This window comes from Danio rerio, chromosome 3 (genome assembly GCF_052040795.2).
Source record: "Danio rerio strain M-AB ecotype USA chromosome 3, GRCz13ab, whole genome shotgun sequence".
NCBI lineage: Eukaryota > Metazoa > Chordata > Actinopteri > Cypriniformes > Danionidae > Danio > Danio rerio.
This window is the reverse complement of record NC_141023.1, coordinates 6,551,800-6,568,440: the sequence shown is the minus strand read 5'-3', so window position 1 is coordinate 6,568,440 and position 16,641 is coordinate 6,551,800. Positions and strand designations below refer to the sequence as shown.

The window sequence follows — 16,641 nt, the reverse complement described above, 5'->3', positions numbered from 1 at the left end:
GATAAGAAACGCACTCCACTGAAGACATCTATTAGCCTACATATTTAATTTAGCTTGATAGGTGCTAAGATTTATTTCAAAACTATTTCTAATTTCCGTTTTATTTTCCAGAAAAGAAATAAATGAACAATAATAAAGCCTGGTTTACACTTCTGCGTCAAGTGATTGGCGTGACCCACAGCCCATGCAGTGTACGTGGCTGTGCATTTATACTTCAGTGAACTGTTTGTGTTGCTCTGCTATAAAACTTCAGAAACGCTAGCTGGCAGTAGGTGTTCATGTTTCTCTGTGTCAAGTTTCTTCGCTGGTGTTTTTTTTTTTTAACGCTACCTTAATGTACAAGTGGATCAAACTCATTTATTTTGAGGCAGGAACCGGCGGACATGCAACAACTTCAACCATAAGGTAAACACAAAAGAGCAGTCTCCATCTGGAGCTCCTTCACGGGACTCCACATTGTAAACACTCACTGCATTTGGCTCGTGTGGCTCTCACCTCTGCCCACACCCGTCAACTGTTCCAAGCCGACCAATTTCAGAGCTTGCACTACGCGTCATTTCGAAATGTAGTTACAGTTTTTAAGATGTGCGCATCAGCAACGGCAAGCTTTGCGACAAAATATAAATCGGCCTTAACAAAGTGTGGTCAAAAACTGAGTTAAATCCAAAAACTTCTTATGCTCCACATGGTCCAAAACCTGACAGGTGGACAAATCTAAGCTTGTTTTTACTAAAATATAAATATGCATATAATAAATAATACTAATGCTAATAATAATATTATACAAAAGCAAATTGTCTTGAATAAACTGAAAAAGTCCCCCGAGATGATAAAGGTATGGAGGCAGTGGTTTTTATATTTATGTAGAAAATAATAATTTTTGCAATATTTTAATTGATTTCAATTGTAAAGATATTTGTTTATTGTCAAAAAGAACAGTCATTATAGCCAGCAAGGTATTTCGGCATCGCTTATACACTACGTATTACGGTAGAGCACTAAAAACGGAACTGAACATAAATACTGTCGCTGCTAACGCATGTTATCATGATAGATCAGCATCTCACCGACTAATGATAAAATATCAAATAATAATGAAAAAATAACAAATGAATGCAAATAAATAACCAAAATTTCAAGACTGCTTAATCTGTAATTACAAAACAAAAGCCAATAAAATCTTATAAACGCTACTGCTTGTCACTGTATTCAAAAAGGTATAACAATAAAACAAATTGATTGTAGACATTCTCACGGTGTCAACTAAACACTTCTCATGGGTATATTATTCCTTGTTTATGTTTTTTACCTTCTTTATCAGTTCATATTTTCTGAGTGTTTCACACAAAACCAGGATAAAGGTGTTAAGATGCAAATTTCACTCTAACTGAAATATAACGTTAGCCCTGACTAAGTTACATGAAAGGAAGTTAAAAATTAAGCTAATGCTAAGCTAAATTAAGTTTCTACATTCTAAAACGCTTAACGTAGTTTAAACATTTTTAAGAAAATATAAAGTCAACACAAAACACTTCATAATAGGTCCACTCCAAAAACAAACCACTTACTATTTCTCCTGACTGAATACCCCCTTTCTTCTGAACCTACAGGCAGCCAATCATCTTCCTCAGAACTAGCTACAGGCAGCCAATCAGCTTTCGCTTATCAGCGTGCAGGCAAATATCCCGCCCACCGCGCTTATTCTGAGGCGGAGATCGGAGAGCAAAACTTTGCTGTTTGACGTTTAATGTGTTTAATCCTCTTCTGTTACGGGTGTTGTTCGTCTGTTCAGAGTAAGTGTATGATATCTGACCACAGTAGCGTTCGCAGACTTGCGGGAATTATCTTGCGGTTTGAACCGCTTTAACATATGTGCTCAATGCTAATATACTCTCTTGTTTTTAGCTCGATGCTACGCTGTAAACACTCTTGTAATGTCTTACTCACGGGTTATCTGGACACCTTTCATTTGTGTCTCCATCTAATTCATTCACTAAGAGGTAGTTTACTGCTGATTATATTGAATATTGACTGTTTATTATTATTTTGATGATAAAACATATTTTAATCGGATGTATTTTTAAAATGATATTAGAGAGTGTTTTCATTCGGGAAATATTTTGAGGTAAATGTTTATAAAATGTGTTTTCTGGAGAAAGTAAAAAAAAAATCATTTTGAAAACGAAATGCATTGATTTTATTTTTTTGCTGTTTGAAACAACTAACACTCATTTGGGGGATGGTGGGTCTCTAGCGGGGGGGGTCTTTGGAACGACCGCTGGCAAACGCCATGGATGAGCTCACCGGGGGCGTTGGTTGGACCAGGGGGAGAGCTCACCAAGCCATGCCCGGGAAGAGACCACTCTCTCCGGCATGACCCGCGCCTGGAGGGGGGGTAGCGCGTCCCTGGGTTTCGCTGACCTGCCGTCGAGGTTTCGATAACAGACTCAAATGAAGGACTTAGTGCAATTTTCGATTTCGCGGTTGAACGAACCAGGGGTCTAACGAGGGCCCCGTTGCCCCAAAACAAGCGTTCAAACCCGGGCAAACCAAATGCGCACTGCTGCCCTGGTCCTTCCAAGGATCCAGGCCTCTTGGCCAGCAAAGCTAACCCGAAAACAAGCGTTCAAACCCGGGCAAACCAAATGCGCACTGCTGCCCTGGTCCTTCCAAGGATCCAGGCCTCTTGGCCAGCAAAGCTAACCCGAAAACAAGCGTTCAAATCCGGGCAAACCAAATGCGCACTGCTGCCCTGGTCCTTCCAAGGATCCAGGCCTCTTGGCCAGCAAAGCTAACCCGAAAACAAGCGTTCAAACCCGGGCAAACCAAATGCGCACTGCTGCCCTGGTCCTTCCAAGGATCCAGGCCTCTTGGCCAGCAAAGCTAACCCGAAAACAAGCGTTCAAATCCGGGCAAACCAAATGCGCACTGCTGCCCTGGTCCTTCCAAGGATCCAGGCCTCTTGGCCAGCAAAGCTAACCCGAAAACAAGCGTTCAAATCCGGGCAAACCAAATGCGCACTGCTGCCCTGGTCCTTCCAAGGATCCAGGCCTCTTGGCCAGCAAAGCTAACCCGAAAACAAGCGTTCAAATCCGGGCAAACCAAATGCGCACTGCTGCCCTGGTCCTTCCAAGGATCCAGGCCTCTTGGCCAGCAAAGCTAACCCGAAAACAAGCGTTCAAATCCGGGCAAACCAAATGCGCACTGCTGCCCTGGTCCTTCCAAGGATCCAGGCCTCTTGGCCAGCAAAGCTAACCCGAAAACAAGCGTTCAAACCCGGGCAAACCAAATGCGCACTGCTGCCCTGGTCCTTCCAAGGATCCAGGCCTCTTGGCCAGCAAAGCTAACCCGAAAACAAGCGTTCAAATCCGGGCAAACCAAATGCGCACTGCTGCCCTGGTCCTTCCAAGGATCCAGGCCTCTTGGCCAGCAAAGCTAACCCGAAAACAAGCGTTCAAATCCGGGCAAACCAAATGCGCACTGCTGCCCTGGTCCTTCCAAGGATCCAGGCCTCTTGGCCAGCAAAGCTAACCCGAAAACAAGCGTTCAAATCCGGGCGAGGCCAGTGGTCTGAACACCATGGGAGTCAGGAGTCCATGGCAGGCCACCGCGCGCAAAGGCCTATTTGGGTCACCAACGGTAAGCGATGGGTCAGAAAGAGCCAGGGGGGGGGTCTTTGGTGATCAGTGCTTGCCCGGGATAAGTGAGGGTGTATTGGGCAGAGAGCGCGTGACATGAAGCCTCGGAGGCCAATGGTTCACCAGCGGCACCATTTACGCACCAGCTGAGACCTAAGTGCGCTCACCGGGGGCGTTGGTTGGACCAGGGGGAGAGCTCACCAAGCCATGCCCGGGAAGAGACCACTCTCTCCGGCATGACCCGCGCCTGGAGGGGGGGTAGCGCGTCCCTGGGTTTCGCTGACCTGCCGTCGAGGTTTCGATAACAGACTCAAATGAAGGACTTAGTGCAATTTTCGATTTCGCGGTTGAACGAACCAGGGGTCTAACGAGGGCCCCGTTGCCCCAAAACAAGCGTTCAAACCCGGGCAAACCAAATGCGCACTGCTGCCCTGGTCCTTCCAAGGATCCAGGCCTCTTGGCCAGCAAAGCTAACCCGAAAACAAGCGTTCAAACCCGGGCAAACCAAATGCGCACTGCTGCCCTGGTCCTTCCAAGGATCCAGGCCTCTTGGCCAGCAAAGCTAACCCGAAAACAAGCGTTCAAATCCGGGCAAACCAAATGCGCACTGCTGCCCTGGTCCTTCCAAGGATCCAGGCCTCTTGGCCAGCAAAGCTAACCCGAAAACAAGCGTTCAAATCCGGGCAAACCAAATGCGCACTGCTGCCCTGGTCCTTCCAAGGATCCAGGCCTCTTGGCCAGCAAAGCTAACCCGAAAACAAGCGTTCAAATCCGGGCGAGGCCAGTGGTCTGAACACCATGGGAGTCAGGAGTCCATGGCAGGCCACCGCGCGCAAAGGCCTATTTGGGTCACCAACGGTAAGCGATGGGTCAGAAAGAGCCAGGGGGGGGGTCTTTGGTGATCAGTGCTTGCCCGGGATAAGTGAGGGTGTATTGGGCAGAGAGCGCGTGACATGAAGCCTCGGAGGCCAATGGTTCACCAGCGGCACCATTTACGCACCAGCTGAGACCTAAGTGCGCTCACCGGGGGCGTTGGTTGGACCAGGGGGAGAGCTCACCAAGCCATGCCCGGGAAGAGACCACTCTCTCCGGCATGACCCGCGCCTGGAGGGGGGGTAGCGCGTCCCTGGGTTTCGCTGACCTGCCGTCGAGGTTTCGATAACAGACTCAAATGAAGGACTTAGTGCAATTTTCGATTTCGCGGTTGAACGAACCAGGGGTCTAACGAGGGCCCCGTTGCCCCAAAACAAGCGTTCAAACCCGGGCAAACCAAATGCGCACTGCTGCCCTGGTCCTTCCAAGGATCCAGGCCTCTTGGCCAGCAAAGCTAACCCGAAAACAAGCGTTCAAACCCGGGCAAACCAAATGCGCACTGCTGCCCTGGTCCTTCCAAGGATCCAGGCCTCTTGGCCAGCAAAGCTAACCCGAAAACAAGCGTTCAAATCCGGGCAAACCAAATGCGCACTGCTGCCCTGGTCCTTCCAAGGATCCAGGCCTCTTGGCCAGCAAAGCTAACCCGAAAACAAGCGTTCAAACCCGGGCAAACCAAATGCGCACTGCTGCCCTGGTCCTTCCAAGGATCCAGGCCTCTTGGCCAGCAAAGCTAACCCGAAAACAAGCGTTCAAACCCGGGCAAACCAAATGCGCACTGCTGCCCTGGTCCTTCCAAGGATCCAGGCCTCTTGGCCAGCAAAGCTAACCCGAAAACAAGCGTTCAAATCCGGGCAAACCAAATGCGCACTGCTGCCCTGGTCCTTCCAAGGATCCAGGCCTCTTGGCCAGCAAAGCTAACCCGAAAACAAGCGTTCAAACCCGGGCAAACCAAATGCGCACTGCTGCCCTGGTCCTTCCAAGGATCCAGGCCTCTTGGCCAGCAAAGCTAACCCGAAAACAAGCGTTCAAATCCGGGCAAACCAAATGCGCACTGCTGCCCTGGTCCTTCCAAGGATCCAGGCCTCTTGGCCAGCAAAGCTAACCCGAAAACAAGCGTTCAAATCCGGGCAAACCAAATGCGCACTGCTGCCCTGGTCCTTCCAAGGATCCAGGCCTCTTGGCCAGCAAAGCTAACCCGAAAACAAGCGTTCAAATCCGGGCAAACCAAATGCGCACTGCTGCCCTGGTCCTTCCAAGGATCCAGGCCTCTTGGCCAGCAAAGCTAACCCGAAAACAAGCGTTCAAATCCGGGCAAACCAAATGCGCACTGCTGCCCTGGTCCTTCCAAGGATCCAGGCCTCTTGGCCAGCAAAGCTAACCCAAAAACAAGCGTTCAAATCCGGGCAAGGCCAGTGGTCTGAACACCATGGGAGTTAGGGGGTACACGGGAGTCAAGGGTCCATTTCTGAGCTGCTAACCCGTCTCCCAGCGTCCATCACCCCGCAGCAAACATAAGACCCCATCGCAGACGGAGGCTAGAACGACGTGCGGCTGGTGCCCCATACACGAGCCCAGGGCCGGTGGTGACCCATTCACAAACCCAAAGACCGATTGGGTCACCAGCGGTACGTCTTGGCCAGTTGGGTCACCAGCAGCACGTCTGTCTGATCCATGCGGTTTGGAGGAGTTAGTGTCCCCGGGCTTAATAGTGGGGTGCCCGGGCACGGCTGGTGATTAGGTGCAAATCTAGGGGGTCCTTTGGAACCAGCGCTTGCCGCCGGAGAGTGCGTGTACCTCGGGCAGAGCGTGCAGGGCACGGCCCCCCCCCCAACGCTGGATCTCAGAGGCCCCAGGCCAGGGAGAGGGGCTGGGGTCGCTCCCCGAGAAGGGTGTGTGTGCCCCGGGCAGAGCGCGCGGGGCACAGGCCTCCCCAACGCTGGATCTCAGAGGCCCCAGGCCAGGGAGAGGGGCTGGGGTCGCTCCCCGAGAAGGGTGTGTGTGCCCCGGGCAGAGCGCGCGGGGCACAGGCCTCCCCAACGCTGGATCTCAGAGGCCCCAGGCCAGGGAGAGGGGCTGGGGTCGCTCCCCGAGAAGGGTGTGTGTGCCCCGGGCAGAGCGCGCGGGGCACAGGCCTCCCCAACGCTGGATCTCAGAGGCCCCAGGCCAGGGAGAGGGGCTGGGGTCGCTCCCCGAGAAGGGTGTGTGTGCCCCGGGCAGAGCGCGCGGGGCACAGGCCTCCCCAACGCTGGATCTCAGAGGCCCCAGGCCAGGGAGAGGGGCTGGGGTCGCTCCCCGAGAAGGGTGTGTGTGCCCCGGGCAGAGCGCGCGGGGCACAGGCCTCCCCAACGCTGGATCTCAGAGGCCCCAGGCCAGGGAGAGGGGCTGGGGTCGCTCCCCGAGAAGGGTGTGTGTGCCCCGGGCAGAGCGCGCGGGGCACAGGCCTCCCCAACGCTGGATCTCAGAGGCCCCAGGCCAGGGAGAGGGGCTGGGGTCGCTCCCCGAGAAGGGTGTGTGTGCCCCGGGCAGAGCGCGCGGGGCACAGGCCTCCCCAACGCTGGATCTCAGAGGCCCCAGGCCAGGGAGAGGGGCTGGGGTCGCTCCCCGAGAAGGGTGTGTGTGCCCCGGGCAGAGCGCGCGGGGCACAGGCCTCCCCAACGCTGGATCTCAGAGGCCCCAGGCCAGGGAGAGGGGCTGGGGTCGCTCCCCGAGAAGGGTGTGTGTGCCCCGGGCAGAGCGCGCGGGGCACAGGCCTCCCCAACGCTGGATCTCAGAGGCCCCAGGCCAGGGAGAGGGGCTGGGGTCGCTCCCCGAGAAGGGTGTGTGTGCCCCGGGCAGAGCGCGCGGGGCACAGGCCTCCCCAACGCTGGATCTCAGAGGCCCCAGGCCAGGGAGAGGGGCTGGGGTCGCTCCCCGAGAAGGGTGTGTGTGCCCCGGGCAGAGCGCGCGGGGCACAGGCCTCCCCAACGCTGGATCTCAGAGGCCCCAGGCCAGGGAGAGGGGCTGGGGTCGCTCCCCGAGAAGGGTGTGTGTGCCCCGGGCAGAGCGCGCGGGGCACAGGCCTCCCCAACGCTGGATCTCAGAGGCCCCAGGCCAGGGAGAGGGGCTGGGGTCGCTCCCCGAGAAGGGTGTGTGTGCCCCGGGCAGAGCGCGCGGGGCACAGGCCTCCCCAACGCTGGATCTCAGAGGCCCCAGGCCAGGGAGAGGGGCTGGGGTCGCTCCCCGAGAAGGGTGTGTGTGCCCCGGGCAGAGCGCGCGGGGCACAGGCCTCCCCAACGCTGGATCTCAGAGGCCCCCATTAATGGTTCACCAGCGGCTCCATCGATGGTTCACCAGCGGCACATCTTTACGCATCTAGCGCCAAAGGTCCAACAGGAATACGTTATGCCTGGCGCTCACCGGGGCGTTGGTTAGACCCAGGCCCGAGCCCACCAAACCATGCCCGACGGGAGACCACCCTTCCCGGCCTACTTGTCGGGACGTCCCGCGCCTGGAGGTTTTTGCCCGACACCCACAATCTCTGACCTGCCATCAGGGTTTCGGGGAAGGCGTAAAAATATGGACTTAGTCTCTGACAGTCCAGTCGCCAGACCCCACGGTGACTGATCGATAGGAGCTAGTGTGGCGCCCCAGGGGCTAGGCCCCCACCCAGGCCCCCCAAAGCACCAATGGGGTCGGCCTCTATGGGTGTGGCAGATCCTCCCCGTCCTGGGCGCTGTATCAGGGAGGCGTGGGGGTGTCCCTCCGCACACAGCGCCCCCCCCTTCCCGCCCCGATCTGTGGGTAAAGGACCCAGATGGCCCGTCTGGCTAAATGACCCAGAGCTTGTCTGCTGCTCAGCCCGCCCGCCAGCCCGCCCCCCTGGACTCCGTTTCCCCCGCGCCGATACTCGGCCCGTGCCCCCGCCCCACGCCCCTCGCCCTGCGAGGGCTGGGGGATGTTCGGTGGGTTCGGTCGAGTCACCCGGCGTGGTGAATCGAGGCCCCAGGGTCAGCGTAGGGAACGAGCTGGTGTGGGCTTCGATTCTACCCCCGCCCGAGTGTGTGCGTCTGCATCCCGTCCGTCCGCCCGCCCGCCCGCAACGCCGCCCACCCCCTGGGTTTATCCTTGCTGGCTCCCGGCTGACCCCCACCCCGCCTACCCTGCTCCCGGGGGAGTGAGGGTGGTTGGTTGGGAGGGGAAGCTAGTGGACTCCGGCGAGGTGAAACGTGCCAGGGTCAGTGGTGCCGGGGTTACGGGCTGTCTGAACTCCCCTTTCGATGGTTGGTGCGTATCCCATGTTGGTTGTAGCAGGTCACAAAAGCTCCCGCGGCTGGCGCGTGTGGAGCTGTCCCCCCCCGATGGGGCTCAAACAATCAATCCCCTTTTTGGGGTGGAAAAAGTGAACGTGGATGGCTGTGGAAAAGCTCCCGCTGGCCAGAACAGCAAAATGAAGGGGGGATAGGGAGTGAGGTGGGACACCCCTTCCCCAACTCGAGTCGTGACAAGAGAGAGAGGTGTCGAACCGCTGACCGGGGCAACGATGAAGGGGCGGTGGGGTGAATTGTTTAACGGGACACCCCCTCTGGTTCCTTTGAAAAGGGGGGAAGGGAGTGAGGTGGACACCCCTCTCCCCCCTACTTGAGAAGTCGTAACAAGAGAAGGCTTGAACCGAATGGATCTCCGTAGGGCATCGGCTTACACCTCCTGGTGCGGGGGGGTGTCCTTCCCCTTTAAGAAATACGGGTCCACCAACGTCATGACGCGGAAGTGGACGCCGCCTCCGGCCGCTTATTAACCGCCGCACGTGGCGTGCGGGCCCCTTTCCCCCTCTGCATTGGCTCTGGCACGGTCATGGCTGAATGTGCCCTATGCTTCAACGTGTACAGCCGGCTTGCGCCTCACCTGACGGCCGTTCACAAGGTGGCCAACTCGGACGAGAAGCGGCTGCTTCTCGCGCTGGCCGCCGGCCGCGTGGACACGCGGAAGACACCGTGCCCGGTCCCGGGATGTCGCCGGACGCCAGCCCGCCTAGACAGGCACTTGAGGCAGCACGCGGAGCTCTCGACCTCGGGAAGGAAAGAGGCTATGGGGAGGGCGAAACGCCGGAAAGTAGCTCGGGAGTTGCAGTGGCTGCGGTCCACCCAGCCTGCAATCCCTGTCGTGTCCCAGCTAGCATCGTCCTCCGAGGGGGAGCGGGACTCGGAGGACCCAGAGGCCGGCCGCCCGTGCGCCGACCGCGGCTGCAGGCGCGCCACCGAGCGCATACAGGCTCAGCTCACGGACCTGGGGAAACAGGTTACCAAGATGCGGTCCACCCTGCTCCAAATCACACGCCTCTACCGAGAGCTAAGGAAGGGAGAAGGGGGGAGAAGGAGGAGGAAGAGGGCCAGGAGAACCAGGTCGCCTCCTGCACCACCGCCTCCCGGGCGAGGGGCGGCCGGAGGTCCGACGCCCCCCGAGCCTCCGGAGGCTTTGGAGCCCACTGCCTACCCGTTCCCGGACCACGTCCCCGCGCTGAGTTGAGTATATTTCAGGCACGTCACTGTCGCTCTGCTGGGTGTGTGGCTTCGGGGAAGTTGACTCTTGGTTGTGCTCGTTCCACAGACCTTCTCTTGGGGGAGTTCGAAGGGTACCAACTGGGCAGCGAGCCCACCCCCCGCCTGCGGAACAACGTCACTTCGAAGCTGGGGAGAATCAAAGCCTTCCTTGGTTACATGGCCAGGGGCACCGCGGAGCCAGGGGACTTCCTCTTCCTCAACCAACCAGCCCGAATCCGAGCGTGGGCCGCCCGGCTAGGTCAGACGCGCATGGCCGAGCCCACCAGGCAGCACTACCTGAAGAACGTGGCTCAGTTCCTAGACTACCTCTCGGAGACGCCGCCGGCCGCCTGTCAGCTCTCCAGCACGGCTCTGGTTCTGATTCGAAGGGAGGTCAGAGCCCTCATCCGCGGCATACGCCGGCGTGTCGTCGTGCACGAGGTAAGGACCAAGCAGGCGAAGGAAAGCCGACTGATCCCCAAGGCCAGTCTGGTGCGCTGTCACCGGACCGCTGGGAGGAAAATTCCCGCCCTGCTAGGTAAGCAAGCCCTTCCGCCGTTCCAGCGATTCCCCCTGTTCGTTCTTCCGGGGCACCAACAGCCCTTGGTTCATCCAGCCACGTCTGTCTGCCCCTCTCCCCCGCGAATGGGACTCATTCGGGGGGGAAGGGGGGCAGACCGACGTGGCTGGATGAACCAACAGCTGCTGGTGGCCCGGAGAGGAGTTGTGCGTTTCTTCTTCAGGGGCACCAGCAGTCCATGAACTGCTGGTGCCCCTGAAGAAGAAACGCACATTTCCTCTCCGGGCCACCAGCAGCTGTTGTTTGAGCTGCTGGCGCCCCGGAGTACAAGTCACCAGCAGCCAAGAGCTGTTGGTGACCCAGAAAGGAAATAGAACCGTCGGTGGTCTAATCTGTCTAATGTCTTTCACCAGATAGCCTCGAATCCAACCCAAGCACTAGGCAACAGTGGCGCTTCTATGGCTTTCTGACTGGCTACCTAACCTCCATCTCTGGGCACCGCTGTGGAGTCTTCCAGAATCTCACAATCCAGGAGGTTGAAGAGGCCTCCAGAAGCCCCGACGAGTCTGCTTATGTCATTAACGTGAGTATGGCGCAAGTAAGGTGGGGGTCACCAGTAGCATGCTCTCTCTCTCACTCACTCATTCACTGCTTGTTCTCTGATGGCAGATTACCACTCACAAAACAAACAGAGCCTTTGGGGCGGCTCAGCTGTCCCTAAACAGGGAGGAATACAGCTGGTTCCGCAGGTTTTTGGCGCTGCGGGCTGGTCTCCCCGGAGGGAGCCAGGCTACCTATTTCTTTTTCACTTCCAGAGCCAGTCCTTGTCGGACCCTGAACAAGTACTTTCAGTCTGCTTGGCTCAGTATGGGCCTTCCAGGCAAACCCACCTTTACTGACGTACGCACTGCGATCGCGACTCATGTGAGTAGGCATTGTGACGCCCCTGTAACTACCAGCGGCGGCTTCTATCCTAATCAAGCTTCTGTCTCTCTCCGACGCAGGCAAAGAATGCACACTCTTCAGAGGATCGCCGCAAGGTGGCGCAATTCATGTGCCATGACACTTCAACCTCAGATAAGTTCTACGCACTTCACCTCGGACCTCTCCAAGCACGCGAGCGCCGCAGACTCTTTGAAAGGGCCCTGGTGGAGGAGGAGGAGGAGGAGGAGGAGGATGGGGAGGCAGCGGGCACTGAAAGCCCCCCGCGGAAAGGGCGCAAGAGGACGGAGACTTCCGTCTCTCCCCTGGTAAAAATCACATTCTCTTTGGCGTGGACAGCAGAACGTGTGGCATTGGCTAACTACCCTTTATGTGTCTCTTTTCCAGGAGGGAACCAGCAGGAGGACGCTGCCATGGCGCCCTGCCAAAGGGAAAAGCCAGGGCGCTCGCCCGCTCGAACAAACAGAAGACTCTGAATAAATAAATATTGTACAACTTAACGGTCAAATGGTGTTCAGTGTCTTCATTATTCCTTTTATTTATTATCTGTGTGGTAAAAGTAAATTCAGTGGGGACAAAAATGAGCCCTGTCTTCTTAGTTCAACGCTGTATGCCTGCTGCGTCCAGGTCCTGCCTTGGCTACGTTCCGATTGGGACAGATTAGCCCTAACTTGTGTGTTAAAAGTGTCACGTGGGATGCCCTCGTCCAGGTTCTGCCTTGGCTACGTTCCAATTGGGACAAACTATCCCTGCCTTGAGTGTTAAAAGTGACTCGCGGGACGCCCCCGTCCAGGTTCAGCCTTGGTTGATAGCTCATAGGGAGAATGAATCCCTTTTCCAGCACAAGGGGGTGATGGGCTGGACAAATCTGTCCAGGTCTGCAAATGCTTTGAACGCCCAGAAGGCCTTGAGTCCAATTCTGTATATTAGCAAGCTTCTCCCGGGACAGCTCGGTCCTTAGAGATGCATGAATAGGTCAGGACAGGGCAGCTGTGGAGTGGAGGTTAACTTTATGGAGGAATTTTACAATGGGTCCGTTCTTCGTACGTGGATTACTCAGTTAGCTGGATTTGGATATTGACGATTTGACATGATCCAGGATGGTTTCGTTCTTCAAAGCTGATCCGAGAGTTGTTGTCATAGCAACAGTTCTGCTAGGTCCAACCTGATCGGGAGCAGGTTCAATTCATATAAACAGGATTAGATCGGCTCAGTTCAAGCAAAGATAATACAAAAAGTATGTTCCAAATTCTGATATTTTCTTACAGTAGTAGTTATATACACTTAGGAAAATGGTACATATTTTTTAACTATATATATAAAGTTATAGTTATTAATAAAATAAATAAAGTTATACATATTAATAAAACTTATGCAATCTGCAACCTCGAAATGAAAGTACAAAGACTCTCACCTGGTGGTGCAAAGAGAAAACCTATTTATATGAACTTTTTAGATCGCTTTATTACAAATTGTGTATAATAGAAATGCACAATATGTCACTTTTTTTTAAAAGTAATAATACATTTATGCAGTCATAAACATGTTTTTATAGTTAATATGCCAGTGATTTGATGCTTCACAAAAGTTGCAGACGCCTTTACCAATATGAAAATGCTTTTGTAAACAACCAGTTATTCTTTACACCGATTAAAAAAACGGCTACAATAATAAAGAAAATATTTTCTAAATGTAGAACTAAATACATTGATTTGCATTGAAATACATGATGAATACTCTTGACACATGAAAGTGTAAAGCCTGCAGCTCACAACAAATGTGGAAGGTTATTGCGTGTCATATTTAACAAACCGTTTACTGCTAATTTGATGTAATTTTGCTCACATGGATAATTGAATATTAATCAGATGATGTCATTACGCTGCTGTGCCGTCAGCCAATCGTTGCACTGCTGATCATGATTTCGAGGATCGATAGATCTGTCCTTCACAACACACGCAGCGATCTCAGATCAGTTTATCCAGACATTCTAATCTGATTCGCGAACTTGTTTGAAGAACCAAATTAGCGAGAGATCAGTTATCAAGATGAAAAGATCCAGGATCTGCCAAATAATCTTAGATCATTTAAGCGAGGTACGAAGAACGGACCCAATATTTACCATTGATCAGACTGAAAGACTTTATAAGACTTTTTATCAGTGTTGTTGTTTGTATGTTTTTAATACAATTATTGATGTTTAAGAAACGGTTATGATTGTTAATTATATACTGAATATTTAATACAAGTGTTTCTGTTATAAATGCAGGAATATTCCCATCAGGATCAAGTGAAGAGTTTACTGAAGGACAGCGAGAACATGAGTGATCCAGAACCCTGCAGAATTAAACATGAAGATACTGAACAACAAATAGGTTGGTGTTTATTCCTGATTCTTCATTAAAGTGTCACAAAACACGTTTTGAGCTGTTGACAGTCATATATGTGTTCCATGCTGTTATAAACACTATTTGGATATATATTTCACAAAAAAGGTGAAAATTGGTTGATTGTCCTGTCTCTACAGATTTGGTAAGTGATCGGTCAGTGGTCTTTTTTCTTTCAGTGTTTTAAGGAGGACCTTAGTCAAAATGATTTAGTTACTAAGTTTACCGTATGTTAATATCATTACACTTTTATAGGCTGAAAGATCCGCTGTAAATTCTGCTCTCTGAATGTAAACGTGTAGAGACCGCAATCAAAACTATTACCTTAGTGTAGGATTTTCACAGCATTTTATGAAAGGATAGTCTATACATACACTGCTTTCTGACGGTACCTACCAAGTGCATTAAGGTTACAGATAAATGCATTTTTTCCCCTCATTCGCCATGTGGTATCAAACATTCCATTAAGACTACACTTCCAGCACTTCCTTGCATCCAATATCTCATTCGGCACTGGGGGCATGCATGAAATGTTCCTGAATGAAAGTGAAAGTGCCAAACTGCAGTTAAAGTCCACAAATTAATAATTTGGAAAGGAATTTGACTACAGATGGCCATGTAAACACATGTAACACCCCCCCCGCCCACTACCACCACCACACACCCTGCAAAATGAAATATGTTAATCTGGAGCTGTTTCATTGTAAATAGACTGCTGAAACAGTCAATAATATGTTTTCATGATTATTTACAAAGAATAAAAAAATTAGTATACATTAGAAAAAGCTGCACATAAATTAGCAAACAGCTCAGCTCATTAATATTAATAGCTATTATAAAGAAATTGAAACGAGCTATCAAATCTCATGAACTTTTTCTTCACAGTATATTTAATCATTCTGATTAAAGAGCAGCGAATGAAACTCATGTACATTTTTTTTGGTTGGATTACATTAAATAACAGCACTGTCACTTTAAAAATGCACAGATCTGCAATGAAAGCATTTGATTGCTTTGCTAACAGTTTATGCTCATTTAAGACAAAATTTGTTGTTTAAAAGAAAACCCAACAAGATCGACGTGTCTAGATGTTGTTATTATTCATTCATTTATTTTATTTTCGGCTTAGTTCCTTTATTAATCTGGGGTTGCCACAGCAGAATGAACCACCATTATTATTATTATTATTATTATGATGATGATGATGGTGATAATGTGTATATGTCTGTTCAAACACACACCCAAAACTCAGTATCCGCTTGAGCTCTGATCAAATCGTGTACGTACAGAATCCGCATGGGAAACAGCCTCTACTTATCACTGTGGAGCGCATCAGCTGACGGTCATGCATCGTTACATGAACTGACTGTTTTTGAGGATTGCATAGGGGCAATGGCGCTTGTAATAAAAAGGGATTGGTGATGCGGCGTGGCTGTTCAGACTGAAAACCTACACAAGGAGTCATGCTATGAATTTGTTTATTTTAGTGACAGCAGTACACAACTGAACAATTCTTTGAACTGTACAACCGCACAAGCTAAAAATGAACATTTATTTTTATTTTTTATTTTTTTTATCCACAAAGTGTGCAGCTTTTGTCACTGCAGTGGATCCTAATGGGCTTCTGGTAGAACATTTCAAGTACACTGCTAGTACATTGATGTTAGTATGCTTGCTATCCATGAACAATTTAAGTGATACATTTTAGTAAATAACCTAAATATTAAGTTTTACAGACTTGTAATAAAATAATTATCATCATTGATCCTGCCAGCCTAAAGCTTTCTTAACAAATTAATTAAAAAAGATGATTAAACAATTATACAATTATTTATATGATTATAAAATGTTTTTTTTCCTGTCAAGCTGTTTATGCACACATACCTTGCTCTTTCTTCTTCGCTCACAAGTGTAGCTCACTTATTTTGGGTATGTTTTATTTTTTGTTTAGATGAGTGCTTTTTTGAAAATGCATTCATTATCCAAAATAATCTTCATTATTGTTTAAGACTTAATCAAAACACCTTGTTTTGGGTTGTACACTAATATATATTGGAAAGTTTAAAATCTCTAAATGTAAACCCCTTTTTAGCATATTCAAACAAGAAGTATTAGCCTAAAGAGGGATGTTTAAACTCCTAGAATTTGTGCTTATTGCTTTGTATTTAATAGGCCTGTTCATTTTTTATGTTTATACCCTTTCTTTTCCCCTTATTTCTCTCATGTTTTTTATATATAAATATAACCTTACTGTTGAAAAATTAGCTATGGTTTGTAGAGACGGTATTCTGTTTTCTTTGTACTGTAAATCTTTGTCATAAATAAAAACAAATAAATGATGATGGAGCCATGTGATTGGTCATCACGCCAACTTTGAGCCCCGAACGGTCCGGTTGATTGCTTCATTTTTAACGAAGCGCTCCGCTAATTTTGTTAACCACAGGCTGCCGCCATGGTTCAAGTCGAATGCACCTAATGTCTTTCTCCTCTGCTTCTGTGTGTTTGTTTTGCCTCTGAGAAAATCTGAGCGTGCCCAAATGGAAACTCCCATTTTTATGTAAAACCTTCCCTGGACACTCCCAGCTAAACAGAACTAGACACACCCACTTTCCTTACTTTTTTCATAGTAGAGGTGTAAAAACACACTGCTGAGACGGAAATTTTTTTTTATCCTTTGTCCGTTCACAGAGCATTTTCCCAAAGATGAAAATGTTTTCTGGCAAACCTGAGATGTGCTTTTATGTTGTTTCTGCTCAGCAGTGGTT

The 16,641-nt window shown here is 50.9% G+C and overlaps 3 protein-coding genes across 16 annotated transcripts in view; all 3 read left to right on the top strand.

Moving 5' to 3' along the window:
• LOC147845474 (uncharacterized) overlaps window positions 1-16,641 on the top strand; it is a 154,036-nt gene that overhangs the window by 7,400 nt on the left and 129,995 nt on the right. The window lies entirely within an intron of this gene.
• LOC147845481 (uncharacterized) overlaps window positions 1,668-16,641 on the top strand; it is a 26,092-nt gene continuing 11,118 nt past the window's right edge. For 2 of the 10 annotated variants that reach the window (XM_087243805.2, XM_087243809.2), the window contains exons 1-3: window positions 1,668-1,793; window positions 1,906-2,000; window positions 13,774-13,864. In XM_087243805.2, the coding sequence (XP_087099931.1) occupies window positions 13,810-13,864 (55 nt within the window). In that variant the 5' untranslated portion in view covers window positions 1,668-1,793; window positions 1,906-2,000; window positions 13,774-13,809. Of the gene's footprint in view, window positions 1,794-1,905; window positions 2,001-13,758; window positions 13,985-16,641 lie in introns of all 10 variants that reach the window. The other 8 variants (XM_087243804.2, XM_087243808.2, XM_087243806.2 and 5 more) reach the window with 5 other exon arrangements.
• Window positions 8,050-11,997, top strand: LOC147845482 (uncharacterized). 5 transcript variants are annotated; one of them, XM_087243577.1, is made up of 6 exons: window positions 8,050-10,008; window positions 10,095-10,565; window positions 10,961-11,130; window positions 11,217-11,471; window positions 11,552-11,797; window positions 11,877-11,997. In XM_087243577.1, exons 1-6 carry the CDS (start codon window positions 9,342-9,344, stop codon window positions 11,967-11,969), a joined length of 1,902 nt encoding a protein of 633 aa, XP_087099703.1. In that variant the 5' UTR covers window positions 8,050-9,341; the 3' UTR covers window positions 11,970-11,997. The 5 variants fall into 5 exon arrangements, with proteins under 5 accessions (XP_087099703.1, XP_087099702.1, XP_087099701.1 ...); XM_087243576.1 differs by having other exon boundaries at window positions 8,663-10,565; XM_087243575.1 differs by having other exon boundaries at window positions 9,304-10,008; window positions 11,217-11,797.